At 41.8% G+C, this 24866-nt stretch overlaps 1 protein-coding gene across 2 annotated transcripts in view; it reads right to left on the reverse strand.

The window, feature by feature from the left end:
* LOC142293815 (disintegrin and metalloproteinase domain-containing protein 10-like) overlaps positions 1–24270 on the reverse strand; it is a 405039-nt gene extending 380769 nt beyond the window's left edge. For both annotated transcript variants that reach the window (XM_075337844.1, XM_075337843.1), the window contains exon 1: positions 24189–24270. In XM_075337844.1, coding sequence (XP_075193959.1) covers positions 24189–24246 — 58 coding nt within the window. In that variant the 5' untranslated portion in view covers positions 24247–24270. The remainder of the gene's footprint in view (positions 1–24188) is intronic.
* Between the last annotated feature and the right edge of the window lie 596 nt (positions 24271–24866).

The following is a 24866-nucleotide window of genomic DNA, read 5'->3' on the forward strand; positions in this document are numbered from 1 at the left end:
GCTATTACATCTCTGAGATAATGTCACAATTAGCTGATAGAACTACCTATTTAGCACTATCCCATGATCCTTCCAGTGACATTAAGAAAAATATTTTAGATATGATCCAACGCTATTCCATTCTGGGAATAATTGATTCTAAATTGGCTACCTATTTGAACAAGGTCAATCCGGTCACTCCGGTTTTATATACATTACCAAAGGTACATAAACATTTATGGTATCCACCCGGACGTCCTATAGTTGCTGCGATTGACTCATTGTTATCATCTTTGGCAATAACGGACCGTATTCTATCGCCTTTGGTATTTAAAACTGCCTCTTACTTACGTGACACAGGAGATTTCTTGTATCAACTTCAGTCTCTTAGTCCATTCCCACCTGGCTCGTTCCTTGTCACTCTAGATATTAATTCTCTTTGCACAAGTATTGATCATTCTCTTGGCATCCTAGCGGTCACCTGGTTTTTTAATAACTATAGTCATTTTTCATCTAAACAAAAAGAATTTTGTCTGGATCTTTTGTCTATAGTACTCCATAAAAATTATTTTTTATTCCAAGATCAATTTTATTTTCATATTAAAGGCACAGCGATGGGCTCAAATGTCGCCCCACCATATGCAAACATATACATGACTCATTTTGAGTCTATGTTTGTATATACCCATCCGCTGTTCCGAGATCATGTAGCTTTTTACAAACGATACATTGACGATATTTTTATTGTCTTTACAGGTTCTCAGTCGATTTTTGACAATTTTTTTCAGTATTTGAATACTCGGGTAGCAGGTCTTTCTTTCACCCAACATATTGATTTGTCTACTGTAAATTTTCTTGATACTCTTATTCATATAGATCAGGAGGGTCACATCTCCTCAGACATGTATATTAAACCCACTGACCGTAATAGTCTCTTGTACTATACAAGTAGTCACCCACGTCATTTAAAAAATTCTTTACCAATTTCCCAACATAAAAGAGTATCACGAATTGTTACATTGCATGATCAGCGTTCTCGTAGACATGAGGAGATGTCACAAAAATTTCTACAACGTGGATACCCCGCATCGGTAGTTAATTCCGCATTTCAAGAGAGTTTAAATCCTATCTGTAAACCTAGGAGGGAGGGACCTTATATTTCTTTTGTTAATACATTTCATCCCTTTCATCCGATCATTAAGAAGATTATTCTTAGACATTGGCAGGTATTACAGAGATCCTATCCTCAAATATCTGAATTCTCCACTTCTCCTTTGTTTAGCTGTAAACGTTCCCCTAATCTCCGCCATCTCCTAGTTAAGGCGGACATTGGGTCGGCAATTCTTCGGTCCCGACAGACCTTTCTTTCCACTCCCAAAAAGGGTAATTTCCCGTGCCTCCACTGTCCCCTTTGCTCAAATATGATTAAGGGCAACCAATTTACACACCCCCATACCGGGAAGGTTTTTCAAATAAAAGAATTATTCACCTGTGACACATCATATGTAGTGTACTTAATAAAGTGTCCGTGCGGTCTCGGATATGTTGGGGAGACTACCCAGCATGTCCCAGACCGCATAGGGAAGCACAAATCCACCATTAGATGTAGATTAACTATGTTGCCTATACCCTATCACTTCATACAATGTGGGCATACTATTTCTCAACTTCATTTCTAGGTCCTTGAGCATGTTCCCCCATGGAGGCGTGGAGGTGACAGGGTTCGCAAATTAAAATATAGAGAATCCTATTGGATCCACATGCTCAATACCCTATCCCCCCATGGTCAATAGGGAGTATGAATGTTATTGAATTGGAGATATGGGGTCCGTCCTGTTTTGTGATCCATTTTCTTGTTTGTTTATAAGTGTATTAATATGGATATGTATGTGTGTGTGTGTACTCCGCGCATATGTATATGTGTATATATAAGTATATATATATGTATATATGTGTATATGTGTGTGTGGGTGTATATATATATATATATATATGTATATACGATTATCATGGTAATCCTTATCCTCATTGATTCACATAAGGGTTGTAAATCTGTTACTGTATCCTGATAGTTGTTGCAGGGTCATTCAGATAATGTTTACGTATGTATATTCATACGTTTCGTATGTTTTTATTATTATTTATATATGGCCACTGCTTAATATTGGTAATTACTTGTTTTGACCCTGCTATATACTTATATTTTTCCGTTTTCCCTCCTTCCTATAGACACGCTGAAGTTTACTTTGGTTTCCATGGAGCTCCGAATCTGGGTTACACTGCCTCACCGTTTCTTCACTACTGCGCATGCGCGCATTTCCGCATTTCACTGCGCACGCGCACGTTGCGTTTCACCGTGCGTTCCTCCATTCAGGAAATTAATTAGTTGGCCCGCCCCTATTCGGCTTATAAGCTTCACCGCGGCTCTGTTCTGTCCCATTCCACCACTGATCTCCCAAGGCACAGGTAATGTTATAGCGCTTCTAGCTGCTATCATCATGTTTCTCTATGGGATTTTTCTTTTTTCTTTATTCTTCATTGATTGTTATTTCACTTTATTCTCTAGCTACCTTATTAGCAATATTTCCACTACAATTCCTCAGTAGGAAACTCCACTTTTTATATGAGGTAATATGATGTTTTATTGCTGCATACAGATGCATCCTTGTTACATCCCAATATGTGGTTTAAAATTTATATTTTTTGTCCCATAGATAATCACATATGTGAATATTATACCTCATTATTCAGAGCTCTTTTTTGGGGAGATTCTGATTAGGTATGTTCATATTGTATGTTCTTTTTGGCGGCTTTATGTATTCATTTTTTCTTGTATCTAATATATGGGCCTTTTTTTCTAGAATATTTCATACGAAGTTCAGTGATATACTTCACAGGACAAAACATATCTCCTGTTTTCACACTGAATTAGGTATATATGATGTTTTCTAATTTTGATACAGATATGACTCATAATATCTTATGTATTTATGGTACTCATATTTGTATATGTTTGTACTCTTTTTTATTTAGTTTTGAAAAAGGCATTCGCCGAAACGTCAAAAATAAAATTAAATAAATAAAAATTCAACTATATAAGACTGTCTCAATTTTTTGAGTGCCGGGGTTCTCTATCTATAGTCTACCAGGTGTCTGGGTTGGAGCCCAGTCACCTCTGGCAAGGAGGCAGACGGTGGTGTCCGCCTGCAGGAGCTAGGATTACAGCCGGTGGAACCGTAGGGACCGGGGTCGGGCGGTGGCCCGCCGGTATTGAACCGGGGAACTGATTGGAAACCGGAGCACCAGGAGGGGTACTCAGACCCAGTGCGAGGCCCAGAAACAACTAGGCTAAGTCGAATCAACTGATTGAGGACTGGACTTTAGGACCTTTCCCACACAAGACCCGACTGAAGACAACAGCCCAACTATTAGGGTAAAGCCACCGCCAAGGCATAGAGACCCAAGGGGCCAGCATCTGCGGGCAAACAGGGCTCTCCCGACAACCAGCAATCCAGGGAGCAGACTACCGTTGCTTAGGCATAGGAGTCATAACGTCTACACTAAAGAGGTGCAGGAGAAAGGCAGAAACCACCAGTCTGTGAAGTGGAAGCTGCAGCCGGCTGCGGGCACCGTTCATCATTCCGTTTGGTTTACCAGAGACTCCAGTGTGTTGTATCATAGTGAGTACACCAGTGCCTTCGGGCCGCGCACTGCGTCGCACAGCACTAGCACCCAGCACGCACCCGCTCCCCCACCTCTGCACCTCTCTCGGGCCCCCGGGACCATCACTCCCCTACCTACAGAGGGGGGTCAACACCAAGCTGTGCAACACCATCCCCGGGAGGCCTAGTCAACGGCAGCGGTGGTGTCCATCCATTCACCACAACCCGTGGGTGGCGTCACAAACTTAAAATCCCTCTACAAACCACCGCGGAACAAGCCGTGGAACTCCCCACCGAAGTCCCTGCGGGTAGCGCCAACCCTTTTTCAGAACGGCGTGACCCCCGGGTCCGTGGAGAGCTCGAGCCACCCACCAACGAGCACGGATCCGAGCGGCTCGGCAGCCGGCCGAGCCCGCGGGGCGGTACACTTACACCTTGGGGATCTTGTCGTGTCCTGCAGCCAGCGTTCTCTCGGAACATGTCTTCAATGCTGCTGGGTGTGTGCTGACAGATAAGCGCATGCGTCTATCCAGTGACAATGTGGACAGACTAACGTTCATCAAGATGAACAAGTCATTGATCCGCAAAGACTTTTCTACCCCTGTGTCATCCTGGGGAGACTAAAGGCTTGTGGATTTTTGAATGTTCTTCATGAAAATAACCATTTTAAATTTGCAACTGTGGGAAAATTGATGCCACTTAAGTGGTGTCTGTGGCCAAATTTGGCAAAATAATTTCTGCCATAGAAAGGGACGCATGTATGCAGGAGTATCAGCAGAAGCTGTTACACAATCTTAGATCAGCTTTTCCACTAAACACCAGTGGTGCACAGAATGAATCTCACCGCTTTGTCATGGCTAGGAGGAAATGGTCTTTTACTTGTCCACATCTGAGGGACCGAGGGCTGGCTGCTGTGCTGAGACGTCGTTGAGTAGGGTGTCCCTGCTGAGTTGCTAATTTGGTCATATACAAAATGAGTGGAAAAAGGCCAGATGCTGGTGGAAAGGGGAACAGGCGTGTTGGAAAGGGAAAATAAGTTTGTGTCCATGGGGTTGGTGGTAAAGCAAGAGTAACATCTGCTGAAGAAACACCATCTGTTACGGGGGGACTGGCAGATTAGGATAAGGTGGTATATATCCCAATCACCAGTCGGGGTCCACCTTGCTCCCAGATGGAAAAGGAGATGCTGACAACCTGAAGGTTAGGCGGAGGATACAGAGCTGGGTGGCTCTGAAACTAATAGAAGTCTGACCCGAGTTAGACGACACTCAGATCAGGAGACTGTGAACCCTGTTAGCGTCACAGGGTCCACACACCCAGCCCAGGAACTCCCTGTTAACAACACAGGGGCCCTGGGGTATGCTGTCCGTGTCCGTAGGAGGCACACTTGTGGACAGCAGGTGCAGCAGCAGCCCAGTTAATGCCACTGGGCAGCACTAGCAGGACTATTAGAACAGGAGCTGGCCGTAACCGTGCCGCAAGTGTGGTGGCATCCAGCACCGACACCCTATCCCTGCCTACCTCTGTCTTAAAGCTGCAATGGCTTCAACGCATGGAGGTGTGCTCTGTCTGAGCATAATAGAAGACTGCACACCTCCATGTTGTTTCCAGCCCCTTTTATAACCTGGGTCCGCCCCAACCCAGGGTGGACCACAATGCACCTCCAGGAGCCAATAGCAGAGTGCCACGTCATCAGTGACATAACCAGCGGCCTATCCGGAACCGCCACTTCACTGATGACCTCATGGAAGCCACGCCCCAAACACCTCACCAGTCATAGTCTGACGAACAATGATGAGGTGCCAAGTCATAGGGGCGGGCCTCTGCGAGCCAGTCTGGAGTTGTCACATCATCAGGACACCTGATGCCCTCTGGCCTATCAGGGCCTGTCACATCATCAGGACACCTGATGCCCTCTGGCCTATCGGGGCATGCCACCTCACGGACATGGCCAATGAGGTCCTTACCAGACCTAGCCTCTGATGCACTAAGTGCATGAGCATGCTTAGTAGCCTGAACAGTAGTCTCAGAAAACAGATTATCAGCTTGAGCATGCTCAGTAAGCACAACACAGGACTTAGACACGGTGCGAAGTCCAAGTACCTATGCAAAGAGGCTTTTTGCACAAAGTGTGTGAGCATGCTCAGTAGCCCGAACTGAGGACTTAGCCTCAGGAATGGCACAGTCAGGCTGAGCATGCTCACTAGGCGAAACACTGGACTTAAGTGGGCTTTACACGGTAGCAATATCGACAACGATATCGCTATCGTGCGTACCCGCCCCCATTGTTTGTGTGACACGGGCATATCGCTGCCTGCCGCGCACAAAATCGCGCTCCCCCGTCACACAGCTTACCTGCCCTGCGACGTTGCTCTGCCCGGCGTTCCGCCTCTTTTCTAAGGGGGCGGGTCGTGCGTCGTCACAGCGACGTCACACGGCAGGCGTCCAATAGAAGCGGAGTGGCGGCGATGAGCGGGACGTAAACATCCCTCCCACCTCCTTCCTTCCGCATTGCCGGTGGAGGCAGGTAAGGAGATGTTCCTCGCTCCTGCGGTGTCACACACAGCGATGTGTGTTGCCCCAGGAACGATGAACAACATCGCTAATTAGAAATAAATGATTCTTGGTTTTAGGACGAGCTCTCCACGGGAAACGATTTTTGCCGCTTCTGCGATCGTTTCGTTACACGCTATGATATCGTTAATGACGCTGGATGTGCGTCACAAACAACGTGACCCCGACGATAAAACATTAACGATATCATAGCGTGTAAAGCCCCCTTTAGGCTGTGACTGGGGTAAATCAACACACGCATGCGCACTAGCCACCTCTCTACACTTAGACGTGGAAGAGGAAGCAGCCAGCTGGACGACCCGAGGCACGGCCAAAAACGACGACTGGCACCTGGGCGTCACAGGAACCACAGCAGGCTGCTTGCGGCTACGGTGGCGTTGATTCGTAACAACATCAGCTAATGATTCCAACCAATCTTGCTGTCATATGGTGCTCCTTTCCTTCTAAGCCGCACTGTGCGCCCAAACAATTAATTTCCTTTTCTTTTCAATATTCTTTTTATTAAAGTGAAAATTAGCATATGAAACACAATGTACACCTTCCAAGTATTGTTAAGAGCAAAAAATTGATATAACGTAACATAAAATAATGAATATATGTGAGAAAATATAAGGCACTCGAATCCGGGAGGGAAGGATTTAGATCTATAGTTCGGTCCACAGTTCTGGATAATCTTTCTTCCCTTTCGGAAGTACCTCAGTTAGGTGTGTTTACCATTGCAGTCCATGTGAAATTAACAATAAACTTTTGTGTATAATCAACATTAGTGAAAGGAACATATGTAAACCATGTCAAAAGTAAGATGGGGGGGTGTAAAGAAAGGTAAGGATGGTTTCAAGAAGATAGTGAGAGACAGGGGGCCTAAGTGGGGATAAATCTAGATAAGAAATATATCATGGCTGACTCGGGGGAGGGGGGTCGGAGCAAGTCAAGACGTCACCAATTCAAAGTACTCGGAGGATTCTCGGAACTTCAACCAGGGGGCCCAGATGAGTCTAAATTTATCTTGAGAGTGATAAGCTAAAGCTGCCAGCTCTTCAATTTGATATAACTGGTCGATTTTGAGCATCCAAGTTTGGATAGTAGGTACACTTGTCGAGCGCCAAAAAGGGGGGGGGATGAGCAGTTTGGCCGCCGCTAGGAGGAATAGGAGGAGAGTTTTGTTTGGCGTGTTTTGTGGGTTGCTGACCAAGTTCAGAAAGATTAGGCTGGGTTGGGGATTAAAGGACAGTTTACAGATCCGCTTGGTGTAGGTAATCACATTTTCCAAACAATTACTTTCCACCACATATGAGGTATCTGGATATTCAGGAGAATTTGCACAATATGTTTTATGGTGCATTTTTTACTGATACCCTTGTGAAAAAAGCTACCTGGTTCAAGTAACAGTTTTGTGGTAAAAAAATATATATATTTTCACGGCTCAACGTTATTAACTTAAGCCCCCGGGGGTTCAAAAGGCTCACTAAACATCTAGAATAATTATTTGAGGGATCTAGTTTCCAAAATGGGGTCACTTGTGGGGGAGCTCCATTGTTTAGGCACCTCAAGGGGTCTCCAAACCCAACATGGTGTCCGCTAAGGAGTCCAGCTAATTTTGCGCTTAAAAATTCGAATGGCGCTCCTTCACTTCAGAGCCCTGTTGTGCGCCCAAGCAATTGATTTTTACCACATATGGGGTATCATCGTACTCAGGAAAAAATGCACTATAACTTTTCTGGTGCATTTTTCCTGATACCCTTGTGAAAAAAAAGCTACCTAGTTGAAGCAACAGTTTTGTGGTAACATTTTTTTTTTTCTTTTCACGGCTCAATGCTATAAACTTCTGTGAAGCCCCCAGGGGTTCAAAGTGCTCACCAAACATCTAGAAAAATTATTTGAGGGCTCTAGTTTCCAAAATGTGGTCACTTGTGGGGGAGCTCCATTGTTTAGGCACCTCAAAGGGTCTCCAAACCCAACATGGCGTCCGCTGAGTGCAGCTAATTTTGCGTTCAAAAATTCGACTGGCACGCCTTCTCTTCCGAGCACTGCCGTGCGCCCAAACAATTGATTTTTACCACATATCAGCGTACTCAGGAGAAATTGCACAATAACTTTTATGGTGCATTTTCTCTTTTCTCCCTTGTGAAAATGCAAAATTTTATGGCTAAAGTAACATTTTTGTGTTAAAAAGTACATTTTTCATTTTTTCCTTCCACATTGCTTTGGTTCCTGTGAAACACCTGAAGGGTTAATAAACTTCTTGGATGTGGTTTTGAGCAGTGTGAGCGGTGCAGCTTTTAGAATGGGTCACTTTTGGGTATTTTCTGTCACCTAGGCCTCTTAAAGTCACTTCAAATGTGATGTAGTCCCTAAAAAAATAATTTGTAAATTTTGTTGGAAAAATTAGAAATTGCTGATGAACTTCTAACTTCCTAACAAAAAAAATTTTGTTTCGAAAATTGCGCTGATGTAAAGTAACATGTGAGAAATTTTATTTAGTAACTATTTTGTGTGACATAATTCTTGGATTTATGGCCATAAAATTTCAAAGTTTGAAAATTGCAAAATTTTCGCAAAATGTCTGAAATTTTCACAAATAAACGCAAAAAATATCTTAACCACTATCATGAAGTACAATTTAGCACAAAAAAACAAATATAAGAATTGCTAGGATCCGTTGAAGTGTTCCAGAGTTATAACCTGTCAAAGTGACACTTGTCAGAATTGCAAAAAATGGCCCAGTCATTAGGGTGTTTTAGTGGCCGGCGGTGAAGGGGTTAATAGAAGAGAAGCATATTGGATGTTTAAGCTTCGTTGCTTATACCCTGATGGCTTAAACGACAAATTAGAAAATGTCTGAAGCATACATGCTGTGAGGAATTGTCCCAGTCAGGGATTCCTTTGGAATTCCCTTTATTTACATACTGTATATACAGTATGTTAGAAATAATCTTTACTACCCTCTATCTATCCATCTGACAATGGGACGGCTCCAGTGGGGCTGCTGTTTGAGCAGCTCCTGGAGAGGTGTAGAGACAAATATGAAGACAAGTTCTATCCTACACGTTGATAGATGAACGCATCTTAGGCTATGTGCGCACTAGAAAATGGATTTTTCTTAAGAAAAATCCGCACCCTGTGGCAGAATACCGCACCCGCAATTTTGCTGCGGATTGGTACATGTGTTTTAATGCATTCGATGCAATAAAGGACATTGGAAAAAAAAAAAAAAGTCATTTCCTTCTGAGATAGATAGTAGATAGATAGATAGATAAATAAACAGATAGAAGAATAGATAGATAGATAGATAGATAGAATTATAGATAGATAGATAGATAGATAGATAGATAGATAGATAGATAGATAGATAGATAGATAGATAGAGGACAGATCAATCAACAGTCGACACGCTGCAGTTCTCCTGAGCGGTAGTGTGTTCACATTACCGGCCGTGAGAAATGACCTGTAATTACCTCTGCAGTGTCGTTACAAGGCTGCATTGAATATGTGTCAGTCGCGGCTGGATGCAAGCGTTGTGTGACCTCGGTGGATTACATCGGAGCTGTGTGTTTGGAGGGTGAATAAACGGGTGAAAGAGGCGGCTTTTTGGTGTTTTATTTAAAATAAAGGATTTTTCGTGGTGTGTGTTTATTCACTTTACTTATGGGTTAATCATGAAAGCTGTCTCATAGACGCTGCCATGATTAAGCTTGGACTTAGTGACGGTGATCCGCTGCCATTTAACTCCTTATTACCTGGATTGTCACCGCATCACGGCAATCTGGAAGAGCCGGGGACACTCTGGGACTGCCGCATAATGGATGCGACAGTCCCGTGGCAGCTGCGGGCTGATATTCTCAGCTGTGGGAGGGAGGGGGGGCAATCCCCAGCCTGAGAATACCGGGCCGCCACTGTGTGTTTACCTCGGCTGGACGGTAAAAATACAGCGGAGCCCACATGTTTTTGTAATATGTATGTTTGATTTGTATGTGTATTCTTTATGTCTATGTCTGTGTGTGAGTGTGATCTGTGTGTGTTCTATATGTCTGTGATGTGTGTGTGTGTCTGTGATTTCTCTGCTCCACTTCCTCTTCCTGTCATAATGACATCACTTCCCTGCAAAACGCAAGCAGCGATGAGCATTACCGCAGCATAAACCGCGGCTATACCGAGGGTATACCGCACATCATTTGCTAGCTGCGGTATACCCGCGGTATTTCGCTATTACATTACAGTGAATGGAGTGAAATACCGCAGAAACCTGCGGAAAAGAAGTGACATGCACATTTTCTCAAGACATTTTCTCAAGAAATTCTGCAGAAAGAATGTTCTTGAGAAAAAAATGCAGTGTGTGCACAGCTATTTTTTTTCCCATAGGTTTTGCTGGGAAATGTCTGCAGAAAGGTTACAAACATTTCTCAAGAAATTTCTGCAGCAAAACCGCGCCTAAAAACACAGTGTGCCGCACAAGGCCTTAAGGTTATTTACTTATATATTTATTTATTTTTTTTTATTTTTTATCGATATTACATATGTATATGCTACTTTTTATAATATTTGTATTTTAAGTATTTATATGTATTTTAACAACTAATCTACTAATATTTTTGATGAAGTTTATTTGCAAGCTCATAATACCTTTTAAATACTTTATAACAGCAAGAAAATAACAATCCTCTAACAGAGGGAATGGTTGCGAGAAGGATAAAAACAAAAAAGAAACAAAAAAAAAATTACCACCTTTGAGTGTGGAATTCTAATTATAATCCAGGCTGGTGTCCTTGATTAATTAATTATGAAAGAAACCCTGGTAAGTTAATCCTCTGTCTATAAAAATCTCCTTGATATATTTTTACTGTTACTGAGGAAGGCTACTTGTCTGATATTGTAGCTGAACCAACCGCGTTGTGTTTTTCATGTGTACATACGGACGTTGTTTATTATACCTTTGAATCTAATAAAACCCTGAAGAAATAAGGATTTTGTACTAATTCTGGGAGCGCCTGGCTAAAGAATCAGGATTACTCTACATGAGGCTGATATGCCTCATTATGAAAGTGAACACATAGTACAATTGTTTATTTATTTTTTTTACTGTGTGTAGCGTGGTGGGGGGCTATATACCAGGATGAGTGGGCTATATAGCATGATGGGGGCTATATTACAGGATGAGGGTGGTTATATACCACAATGGAAGCTATATACTAGAATAAGGGGCTATATACCAGGATTGGGTGCTACATAGTAGGATGGGGGGGCTATATATCAGGATGGGGTCATGATGGGGCCATATATACCAAGATGGGCCATAATGGGGTTATATATACCAGGATGGGCAATGATGGGTATATATACCAGGGTGGGGCCATATATACCAGGCTATATCCATGATTGGGGTCATACACCAGGATGGGGACATATACCAGAATGGGACCATATATACCAGGATATAGGCATGATGGGGGTCATACACCAGGATGGGTCCAATACCATGATAGGGTCATAATGGGGATATATATACCTGGATGAGGCCATGACAATGGACATATAAACCTGGATGGGACCATATATACCAGGATATAGCCATGATGGGGTAATACATCAGGATGGGGCCATGATGTTGACATACCAGGATGGGGGACATATTTACCAGGAAGTGGCTCAGGATTGGGGGACCCAGGCTCAAACTCTGCATTGGAGCCCATCAGACTGTAGTTACGCCACTGTGTGCAGCTATATATACTGTAGCACTACATCAGCAAAATCACCAATATTTTGCCCTGGAGGGGTATAGACCCCTGGTATATTATGACCTAAGCAACTTTAACCTCAGGTATAGTCTGGGCAGAGGGTTAATCAGGCCTGTTACATCGGGTCACGAATTGAACTTTACCTAAGGGTATGAATTTCTGTACCAAACTCTCCTGCATATAAACATGTAACTATTCAGAAATCTGTGCATGGCAAGCGTTTTTGTTCAAATTCATCAAGATCTGGTGGGACTGGCCACTTTCTAGTTAATTTTTAAAAATGTGCATCCGTTTAGCCATGTAATAGACTAGAGCGCTGTGCTGTGAAGGGGTAGTACTTTTGAAATAAGGACATTGGTGCAGCTATAGTTGCTATATTAGATCAGTAATTAGATGGAATTGATGTTTGTAAAAACAATTAAAAAGTGACCAATCTTTTTAAGTTGGCCACACACTTTAGATTAATGTTGTCAAACCTGCTGGTAGACTTTTTTTTGTTAATTATAATTGGATTCAATGGCATCATGCTCTCACTGAGACGGTATACAGGAAGAGCTACAGCTGTTTTTTCCATATCCCAAGGCATTAAAACAGAGTTGTGACTCATATAGGTGAGCCTATTATCTATTGCATCCTGTTTGTCCACATGTTGCATATTTCTAGTTGCAGTTCTCAACTAATGATGAGCACGCACTACCATGTTCGGGTGCTCGGTACTCGTTAAGAGCAGTTAGATGCTCGAATGGGCACAACTCGGGCACCTGAGAATAATGGTAATCAATGGGTAACATAAATGAGGAAAAAGAACAGAGGTACTCCAATGTGTGAATCAGTATGGTTTGAAATCGTAAAACCCCTCAGTGGAAAGCACTAGCGGACACAGGCAGAAGAGGGCCCGTGTGGAAGGACAGAATATGGGCCATTTTCAGTCCAATTACTCATCATAATACCCAATTATGCTTACCAAGGAGGTAGAAATTGGCCCCCTTACTTCTTGGGCCCCTGGGTACCACACAGGCTGCACCAGTGATATGTCCTTCTCTGGTAGAAAGGCTCACATGTACCAGTTGTGCTAATCAGGCACAACTCTGATCTGCTTAGGGTAAACAACTGGCTGCTGCTTGGTGGCTACTCTCCAATGAGAGATTTAAATACAGCTACTGTCAATAGGAGAAATAATAATTTAAAAAACTTTCTGGCCCCTAGCAAACTCAAGAAGGATAAAGAAACAAATAATAAATGTAACCTGAGTAATAAACAACTTAACCTCTTCCCTAATTTAGTGGGAACATATTGATGTAGAAGCTCTAATTGTGCTGTCCCATGGTGGTGCATGGCAGTAAATCATTTACTACTAATGTTGCAAATGAGCTATTTTAAATGAAACAGTTTGCAAGTAGGGATGGGCAACCCCCCATGGTCGGGATCGGGGAGACTCGCCCGATCATTTTGTAAAGATCGGGATCGAGATAACACGAACTTGCATCCCGATCACCGATCTTTGACTTATCAGTTATGGGATGGGCCGGGGGGGGCTGTAAAATAAAGAATACAGTTAATAAGAAACATTGTCATTATACTTACATGTCCCGTGACGCGTCCTGCAGACTCTGTCTCCCGGCCTCTTCTGCTTCCGAGTCCGATCATCGCTGTGCCACTCAGTAACCAAAGGACCTTCCGTGACGTCATAGCATGTGACCAGTCACGTGTGAATCTTGTATTATCTCGTTGGTTACAGACTGCTCACATAGCTATGACATCATGCTAGGTCCTGTAGTGTCAGCATGCTCGCCGGTACTCGGTGCTCACCCAAGCATCTCAGTACTCAGTATACTCGGCGAGTGCCGTGTACCGGCGAGATACTCGGGCACATGCTCGGCTCTCTTTCCCTGAATTTTGGCGCCCTTTACAGAGTCAGTTCACATGCAGGGATTAGCTGCCACAGCCGGTGAATAGCGGCGCCGGGAATCAAGTGATCGGAGATCACCATTGCTATAATAACCCACCCGTCAGGTTACTATGGCAATGGTGGCAGCGGTGACGTCATGGCTAACCAACCCGCAGCCTCTGCTCACTCATTGAGTGATTACACAGCACAGGGAGCAACAGCGTTCTACCTTCCATGCAGTGCTGTCTGATATAACAGCGCTAGATTGGTTGAAGAAGACAGAGGACCAGGATCGTGGAGGAGTGAGAGGGAGTAATAGTGATGTCTTTTTTTTAACCCTTTATTGGAGATTCCTAATGGCTGGGTCAAACTTGGCCTGACATTAAGAATCTTGGGCTTAATAGCAGCTGGTAAAACAAAGCTGGTATTAACCCCTTATTACCCAGCGTGCCACTCAGCACCAGGGCCGCTGGAAGAGTTGGATACAGCGCCAGAAGATGACGCTTCTATGAAAGCGCAATTTTCTGGGATGGATGCAGACTGCAATTCGCAACAGGGAGGGCCCAAAAAGCTTGGGCCATCCTGTGCTGAGAATTCCAATCCCCAGCTGCCTAGTTGTACCTGTTATGATCCGGAACCATGGAAGATCACAATAGATCATTGGCAAAAAAGGTGACAAGAGCATTGGCAACTAATCTGGCCGCCATCCCCTTACTAACCATCAACACTAGAAGTAGCTGAGGGGTGAACTAACATCCTATGCACCGCAAACCCAGCCGGAAAACTAGCTATAAAGGAAGGAAGGATGAATAGCTCTCTGCCTCAGAAATAGACCGCAAAGGTATAGCAAGCCCCCACATTCAAAGATTACGGTGATATAGGAAAGCACAATACACAGATGGATGATAGGATTAGCAAAGGTCAGGCCCCATTGACTAAATAGGAAAGGATAGGAAAGGGGCTGATGGTGGCCAAAGAAAAACCCTACAAAAATCCAAATTCCTGATAGTACAAAAAGTCCTCAGATCGCACGATCTGAACTCCGTCCTATATCAGGCGCTCTTGTCAAACCAATGAACAGAAAGCAGGAACAATTACAATTCAAGAAGCAACAAACACATGGACATATAGGAGCAATACTCCAAACATAGCTACAGGGAGCTTCCCAGGTAAGCACAGAGAGGGAAGATTCCTTCAAGCTAATGAACTGACAATAACCACAGTAAAATACAAACCCAGATGAGAACAAAAGGAACAAAACAACATAAGAAAGAACCAAGCACTTATCTGGGGTAGATGTGGTCTGGAGCAAGATGAGAAGGCTGGTAACTAAAGAACAAATGAGAACCGGTTCAGCCTGCTAGCAGACCAAGGTTTAAATAGGCAGAGAGTTAGCAATGGAAACGCTCATTGCTCCAGCACATCTGGTCTCTGTCCAAACCATTCCTGGCCACAAGAGGGAGCCTCACAGCAGCTAAAGCATAACTGGCATTCACAACATGTACCTGGCTGGACACAAAAATTGAACGTAGCACACGTTGTTTTTTGTTGGTTTTTTTTTTAATTATTTCATGAACTTCATTAAATAATTTAAAAAAAGGGCTTACCTATATTTTTGGTTCCCAGCTGGGTACAAATAGGCAGCTGGGGGTTGGGAGCAGCCCGTACATGCCTGCTGTACCTGGCATGTACCTAGCATACAAAACTATGGCAAAACCCACGTTATATTTTGTTTAGTTTTTGGGCAAAAAACTTAAAAAAAAGGGCTTCCCTGGATTTTCCCTTGCCAGTGAAGGTAACAGCAAACACTGGGGATTAGCAGCCAGTAGCTGCTTGGATTATCCTTAGCAATAGAAAATGCAGTGGGAGCCCACGCTTTTTTTAATTATTTTTTTAAATAACAAAAAAAAAAAATCTGCTTCCCTGTATTTTGATTGCCAGCCAAGGTAAAGCCAGGCAGATAGGGTGGCAGCCCCTAGCCGTCTGCTTTATGATGCTGAGAATCAAAAGTACCACGATATTTTTATACAACTATATATATTCTATTAACTGCTTACAACATATCTCCGAATTTCCAAGCAATGAATTTTGTATTTATTTTATTTTCTGAAAATTCTAGTTTATAGAATAAAAGAGCAATTTATATTTTACTCAAACACAAAGAGAAAAATCCGAAAAACTGAAAATATTGCAGTGGTCTCTTAATTTTTGCCAAGGATGTGTGTGTGTGTATATATATATACATATATATATATATATATATATATATATATATATAAATATATATATATATATGTATATAAATAAATAAAATGTACACAATATATAGTTGCATGAAAATAAATAATTAAAAAAATGACGTAGCGCTCCGCGGTATTTTTGATTCTCAGCCCAGATAAAGCGGACGGCTACGGGCTGCCACCTACGTCTGTCTCGCTTTACCTACCTGTTGATCAAAATACAGGATAGCCATTAATTTTTTTTTAATTATTTAAAATAAAAAATAATTAAAAAAATGTGCGAGCCATATTTTGATCACCAGTCAGGTAAAGCCAGGCAGCTGGGGACTGGGATTCTCGGCAGCCTGCAGCCGACTCTGGAAATTGCGCATTGCTTCTTATCGCCATTTCTAGGCGCTTTACCCGGCTCATCCAGTGGCCCTGGTGGCCCTGGCATGCTGGGTAATAAAGGGGGTAATACCAGCTTTCTATACTTAGATGATACTAAGTCCAAAACTCATGGTGCCACGCCAAATTAGACATGGCCACCATGAATTTCTAGTAAACAGTAAAAAAACACAGTACAGAGAATTTTTTTTTGTTAGAAATAAAACAAAAAAAACACTTAGAGACTCCATCTTTGTTATAAAAAAAATCCTTAGTCCGACGTAATCCACAGGTAGAGCATTGTTAGCTTCATCACTCTGTACAGACACAGTCTATACACAGTGAGAAGCATAGAGAGCCAAGTCAACTATAAAGTCAAGTATACATCGCTCTATACAGTGCAAGAAGCAGGCTGACAGTGAGGGTATGATTGCACTTGCATTTCGCATCACCCCGCACGGTTTGACAATCTCTGGACAGGAGTGCATCAGCTGTATGGAAATATATGCAGCCGACCACTCCTGTGAGATTGTGCCCCGTGATGCGACATTCGCACAGTGACAATGAAAGTTCAGTTACCAGGACCTTCGATGATGTCATAGCCATGTGTCCAGTCTGTAAGTAAATCAACATTCACACCAGATGGTCACAAGCTATGACGTCATTGAAGGTCCTGTAAGTCACTGCTGGTTACCGGCGGCACATCAATCGTCAGACCCGGAAGCAGAAGCGGCTGGAGACAGAGTCTGCAAAATGCGTCGCGGGACCTGTAAGTATGAAGACAATGTTTTTTAATAATGTGCTTTTTTTTTTTACAGCCCATGACCCGATCTGGACCTGATCTGGACCCGATCTTTAACACGAGCTTCCCAGGAAAGCTTGTGGTTGGGATCGTGTACACGATCACTATGTGATCGGTACAATCCACAATCTTTACAAATTGGGATCGCCCATCCCTATTTGTAAGGCCTTGTGCGTACACTGTATTTTTTTTGCCCCGTTTTGTTACATTTTTCATTTTTTTTGTGGTTTTCAAAATTGGAAGACCCCACGTAATTAAAAAAAAAATAAATAAATCAAACAATTTAAGAAAAAAACAAAAAGCGTGGGACCCCTCTATTTTTCATAACTAGCCAAGGTACAGCAGACAGCTGAGGGTTGCAGACCGCTGCTGCTGCTGTTCCTGTGCTGGATATGAAAAATGGGGGTGGCCTCATGTCATTTTTTACCAAAAAATAATGGAAAAAACAGCTGGCCAAGCTAGATATCGCTCTCTTTACCAAGCTATTCTGTTATTTCTATCTATTCTATCTGTTCTTTATCATTATCTATGCTATATGTTCTTTCTTTCTATCTTTTCTCTATGTTCTATCTATTCTTTCTATCTATCAGTACATTTGACTTAAAAATGCATTGGGCAAAATTGTGGTAAAAACGCTGCAAAACACTGCAAATACACGGCAAAACGCATGCGTTTTTTGGATGTGTTTTTGTCGTAGGTGTGTTTTTTGGGGGCAAAAACATGCATCTTTGTGGTCACCACAAAGATGCAGCGTGCGCACATAGCCTAACAGTTCCTTTTGTGTTGTATCTTTTGCAATGTGACTATATATCAATATGTGGGGAGGACTACTTCTGTTTCATGTTAGAATGAATAAATATGTATAGGTATAATATGTATAGGTATAATATGAATAAACATAGGTATAATATTCTACATGGTGCTATGAATCATAGTCTGTTAAGACACTTTTTATATACACATTCAACTAAATGTTTTGGAACAAATATTTAATTCTGTTAGCAATAGATTGCAGAGGTTGATTATAAAAAAATCATACTGGATTTTTAAACTATCCACATTATAATCAGATGGTTTTAATGAATTTATGGAAAATACCAAGTAATGTGTTGGTTTTGATAAACTGTGATTTGTGGCACCTGAAGATCCAGCGAGTGTGTTAAGAATATGATGACTATAATTAACATGAAGAAATCTACAACTATGTATATTTCATATACTGTATATGTGTATATTTTTACCAAGTTTTTATTCTTATGTGTATTTTTTGCAGCATGTGTATTTGTATTTGCAACTCTGTAGAACAGAAAAGGGTTAATATGTGATTCAATCTGACCCTTGAGCAAATAGGTGTGTGTAATACTATATATAATGTGAATGGAATTCTGTTTCAATATGATTGATGAAGAGGACATCATGTTCTTGAAACGAACAGCCCTAGAAGTATCGCTACATTTATTTTTATTTATTTCATGGAACTCAGTACGAGACTGAAGAATGATTCCTGAAGAGTTACCGAAAAAATGCTCGAGTCCCCCATTGACTTTCATTATACTCGATAATCAAGTTGCACCCATTTGATTACCAACTGCTCTTTGTTCATCACTGTTCTCTACTATGGAGCATACTGGGTTTTTTGCTTAAAAACATCAAATGGGAATCTGATAATTGCTGGATTACAGTGGATGCTTGCACACTGTACACATCCATTCCTCACTATATAGCCCTGTTGTCGTTAAAAACACAACTATTAAAATATTCCAATTATTCTTTGGATTTACAGCAGTATATCCTTGATGTTACTTCTTTTCTTTTAAAAAACAACTATTTTTTGTAAATGGGAGATTTTTACCTTCAGATGTAAGGATGTTCCATGGGGGCTCCTTTTTCCCCGTCCCTCGCAAACATTTTTATGTTCTGGTGGGAGGAACAATATATATTCCATTATGAAAATCCATTTCAATCTGAGATATTTTTATATCTCAGGTTCATAGATGATATACTTATTATATGGAAAAAATCATGTATCCCCATTGAGAACTTCCTTGCATATATAGGTAATAATCCACACAACTTGTTTTTTACTTCAAGAGTAGAACGCTCCCAGATACAATTTTTTGGATATGACTTTAACAGGCAGCTGTGAGGATGGATGTGTCCACAGCAAACTATTTTACATACCCTCAGCGGGAAATTCGCTATTGCACGCTGGTAGCTGCCACCCCAGATATGTGCTTGAAAACATCCCTGTGGGGGAATTTATCACAGCCAAACACTGCAGCACAAAACCTGAGGACTTTTAATCAGAATGTGATAAAATTAATGGTAGATTTTTAGCTAGGGGGTATTCAAAAAATAAAAAAGCCAAAATAAAAACACAACTCAAAGATAGAGATCATTATTTGAAAAATAAAAATCAACCTAATAATACTCAAGTGAGTTCTTCTCAACCAGTTTTATTCACAAAATATAGTAAAAATTATTTTGAAATTATTCACATAATAAAAAAAATCCTTTCAGTTCTAAATACAGATGAGACATTAACAAAAATACTGTGTAATGGCATAAAATTTGTACTGAAAAGAAATATCACGCCAGGGGCAATTCTATCACCAAGCGACCATTTGAAAAGATTCAATAAAAACGGATCTGATGAGAAACTGCAGTCCCACTAGGGGTTTGTTTAAATGTGGAAAAAAGGTATATGGCTTCTGTAGATTTATGCCAAATATCACCTTTTTTAATCATTGAAATGGTCGCAAATTTGATATAAAACCATTTATTAATTGTGGAACATCCAACTTAGTTTATATGATCTCTTGTACTATTTGCCGCATGCAGTATATAGGGTATACCACCAGAACACTCAGAAAACGCATCTCAGAACATGTTTATGATATTTCTAATGCGTCTACCAGAAATTTATCAGGAGTTTCACAACATTATTTGAGTGCTCATGGTGGTAACCTTGATGGTTTACAGGTGAATACTTTGGAAAAAATTCTGTTACCACGCAGAGGGGGTAATATAAAAAATATCTTACAACGTAAAGAAGCACATTGGATTTTGGACATGAAAACGAGATCACCTGCGGGTCTTAATCTTAAAAATGATTTAATGCCTCTGTATTGAATGTTTGTGGGGGTTTTTTCCTCTTTTCCCCTTTGTACACATATGCTGTTTGATTAATTAACTTAATCTGCTACTGCTAATGTGACCTCATGTCCTGTTTACTTGTGCTATTAAAAGGCTTGTTTCATTATGTTCTGTATGGAGACCGAATAAGGATGTCATATCCGATACGCGTCCTCCTGCTCTATGGTTTTTGTACTTGACATGATGGAATTTTATCTATGATGAAATAAAGAAAACATTTTTTACTTTTAAATTTTGGACCTGTTTGCTAGACAATCCTACAAATTTATCTCCTTATCTGCTTGGGGTTGGCTTTCTCCTTCTGGTCTGTGCACGGTCAAAAAGTACTGGTCTCCAATGAACTATAACAGGTGAGCTGGACTGCTCTTTGTTTTTGCTCTTGTTTGGGGGTTTTTCTATCTCTTTTTTAATGATTATTATTAGAGATGATCAAATACCAAAATATCCACTTCGACGAATAGGTCACCACTATTTGCGAATATTTGATGCGCAATGTAAGTCTATCGGAAACTCAAATAATCTCATGGTGGACCTAACGGCGAGCTGTGGTGACTGAGGAAATGGCTGAACTGGATGGGAAAAGGCAGAAACAGTATGGGCACAGCCTGCAGAAGGTGCGTGACTGCATTTCTGGTGTCTTGAAATAACGTGCTCAGAGCAGCACGCGGGTTTTATGTAGTAGCCAGAACAGCTCTCAAACCAAAGTAATCGCTTTTTTGACAAACAGAACGGTAGCAGTGAATGTATAGGCAGAGAGAAGCTGCCGCACATACGCTACTAAGCGAACGTGCATGTCACACATGTCACACGGGAGGAGGAACACAGGATTCTTCCTCCCCCTAATACAAAGACAACATTGCTCACAGCAGTGACAAGAGAGTTAGAAATGCTTACAGGGTCTTCCCCATGCTGCTCCCATGTCATTTGAGCACTGTTCTTATACATTTGGAACATTTTTGAGCTTTCTCCAGACCGCCGGGGGTGCCGCCGGAAAAATGCTCGGGTTTATCCGAGTTCATTCTGATTTCGCGGCTCTGTCTCACAGCCAGCCATGCTCTTTGGGGATGTAGCAGAGCCGAGTGGCACTGCACTGTCAAAAATGCATCCAAAATGCATTCAAAATGCATCCAAAACGCAGCATTTTGGATGCTTTTTGAAACGCACATGAAGTGACAAAACAATGCTTTTTATTAGTCACGCCAGAACACAACGTGCGCACATATCCTTTATTAGTTGGCTTTACGAACGCTCTCCCGCATACAATACAGTCTACACCGCCAGCTCCCTATGACTGCGTGTTCTCTCTCTCTCTGTCTCTCGTCAGTGCCACCATGTCTCGTTGCTCGCCGCAACATCGCTCGAGGCATGGCGGTGTCAAGCAAGGGCGGACATACCCGGCCACACCTCCTTACTGCTCCATGACATCGCAAACACCAATACCTCATTATCTAATTATACCTAGATGTGGTATGGGTAGCACAATGTTAGACTGGGAACAGAATTTTGCTTAGCCCACAATTTGTGTTCCGCCTGCACTGTTGTCCCTGGTTACCATGGCTATGATGTGGGCAAAAACTTCGGCTGCGCAACTGACAGTGCTGCAGTGCATTGTGGGATACAGTTACATCCGCAACTGGAAAATATGTATGTAGATGTATATGTGTGTTTATATGGCTGTATGATGTGTGTAGGTAGCGTCTGTGTATATGTGTGTGTATATGGCTGTACGCTGTGTGTAGGTGGCGTCTGTGTATATGTGTGTATATATGGCTGTACGCTGTGTGTACATGTTGTCTGTGTATATGTGTGTGTATTCTCTCTGTCTCTCCCCCCCCCCCCCGAGAAAACACGTGTCTTTATTTACCTCTCTCCAGTGATGATGTTCGGCTCTGCTGTCATCCGCTCTTGACCGCCGCCCATTATACTCGCTGAATATTCAGTCCACTGTGGAGCTGGGAGCCGAAGCAGCGCTGGGGACTTCAGTGCCGGGGACCACATTGCTGGGGGACAGGTGAGTATACAGCTGTGTGTGTGTGTGTTGTATACATGCATGTGCGCTATGTGTGTGTATGTGCTTGGTGTATCGTGCACCGGAAGCTGCAGTGACGTGTATGTCACTGCGCGATTTATGTAGATGACACTGTGCAGCCAAGCCAATCACAGTAATACCACAACAAAGATGGCTGCGGCGATACTGTGAGGGCAAGCAACATCAGATGTGTTTATTGGCTGGAAAACAGGCGCCAGGAATTCAAAAGTGAATATCGAAGCGGATGTTCTTTTATTCGTCGGCTAGCGAATAATGCGAATACCCCATTAACCATCGGATACCGAATAGTGGCAAATACATTCCCTCATCCCTAATTATTATCATTTGAGTAGGACAGGCTGGTCATCCAATGTGTATTGGGCTGTACAATGTTTTTTTTATTGTTATGGGTAGTGGCATAACTTGGAGCTCACAGGCCCCAAAGAAAAATATCCAACATGGGCCCAACTACAGTACTACAGGCTTTTTCTAAATGAGTCTTTCTGTTTTGGGCCCTTTTAGGCTACATTCCCATGATGAGTTTTGGTCCGTTTTTGATGGTGCAGATTTTCTGCAGCGTTTCGTTACCCATTATGTAAACTAGGTCACTTGCTTTTTTTTCATTGATGTTTGTGTGCATTTTTTTAACATGCCTTTTTATCATATTTTTGATGTTGCATCTTTTGGCTCTTATTGGTATGTCAGAAATATAATAAAGCTGCTTTGTTTTCGATACCCCCTGGTATTTGGCTAGGAAAGTACAAAGCGTAAAAAAAAAAATCTCACTAAAAGCTCATTGTGGGAATGTAGCCTTAGCCTCCAGGGTACAGAAGAGACTTCAGGTCCAACCCCTGGTTCTGGTGGCTAGGAGTTGGACCTGCACCAACCTTATACTTAAGACTTATAAACTATTATTATAAAGCTCATGGAAAATCCCTTTAAAAAAGTACGTCATCAGGTCAAAAGTGGCCAGTTTTTGCTTTTATTTTATTTCCCCTGCTCCCTGAATATTACATTTTTATTTATTTTTGAATTTGCCATATAGTTCTAGAGATGTGGATTTTTTTTTATCTAGTGCAACTTATATGGTCCTCAGAGGAGGGTTGCTCCTGTCCTGTGATGGTAATGCAGAGCAGCCTAAAGACATGCCCCCGAGAATTCTGTAAGCAAAACCTCCTTGGTTAAGACCATAAATGTTAGCACTAAATAAAATTTCCCTGGCCACATATGGTAGATATAAGAAAAGTGGCGTAAACAGGGAGCAACGGGAATAAAATAAGAGTAAAAATTGGACACTGGACCTGGTGATAGGACATCTTTCTACAAAGGAAAGCAGTTTTGTTTCTAAAACTTATCAAGATTAGTACAGTGTCTGGCATTTCTGAAATAAAATAGATAAGCATAATTATGTATGTATTCAAAGAAGACAATACTCAGTGCTACAAACGCCTGTTTTCTCCTGGTACTAACATAATTGTTAGTATTCAAGATATCAGTAAAACTAAATAAGTATTGCTACAAACTAGCCCAGAATATACTGATGCTATAATTAAAGGTTTTCTCAGAATTCTAGTAATGTATCCAACCCATGGCATTTTTGTTTTCAGCGCTAAATAGGCTACTCATTGCACTGAATGCAGGCAGAAGGAATTTGTAATGGAGAATGCATACATGTCCCACTTACTGACTTCAGTCTTTACTGACAGAGAAAACAGGTTTAGGGGTAGAGAACACAAGAAAAATATTAAAGAGATTCTTACCTAGCAGAAAAAAGCTCAGAGCTATCAGAAATTGTACAGCGTAGCGAATAGACAGCATTGTGTTTGCTTGCAGTGCTGTGTGTTCAGCTCCGGAGAGTTTTAAGGAAATACAATGCCAAGCACATAGCTGCACATGCATGGACACGCATGACTTCTTAACAAACTCAGAAATATAATGCAAGTTATTTCTCTACTGGTTTTGTAGTAAGGTAGTAGAACAGAATGAGTGAATCAAACTTATGAATAGAAAAACTCATGTATGTTAATAGTTTCGATTCCTTATTTTCTGGAATATGACGTTGGATGTTGATTTTTACCTGTAGCAGGAGATTTTAGGCCAGCTTCTTTAAGACTGGGGCTTTGCATACCAGAGATAATGATTGCAGGAATAACATGCGCCAAAGTCACCAGCAGTCTTTTATTAACAGTTACACACAGTACTTCAGTCACACAATTACTTTGGGCATAACTCTTGAACACTGTAGGCATGAAACACTTCACTTCAAAAGACACTTCTACAGCAGACAGCTCCTTGACTCTCGGTACTACTGCTGGTCTTACACTGTCCTTTCCTTAACTTGCTGATACCACGGTTCCACCTGGAAAAGTCAGAAATTCCTGTTCTGCCATGGTCGAGCCCAACCTTAAGGCATACCTCCCAACTTTTGAAGAAAGGAA

The sequence above is a fragment of the Anomaloglossus baeobatrachus genome, chromosome 1 (genome assembly GCF_048569485.1).
Source record: "Anomaloglossus baeobatrachus isolate aAnoBae1 chromosome 1, aAnoBae1.hap1, whole genome shotgun sequence".
In the NCBI taxonomy this organism is placed as follows: Eukaryota; Metazoa; Chordata; class Amphibia; order Anura; family Aromobatidae; genus Anomaloglossus; species Anomaloglossus baeobatrachus.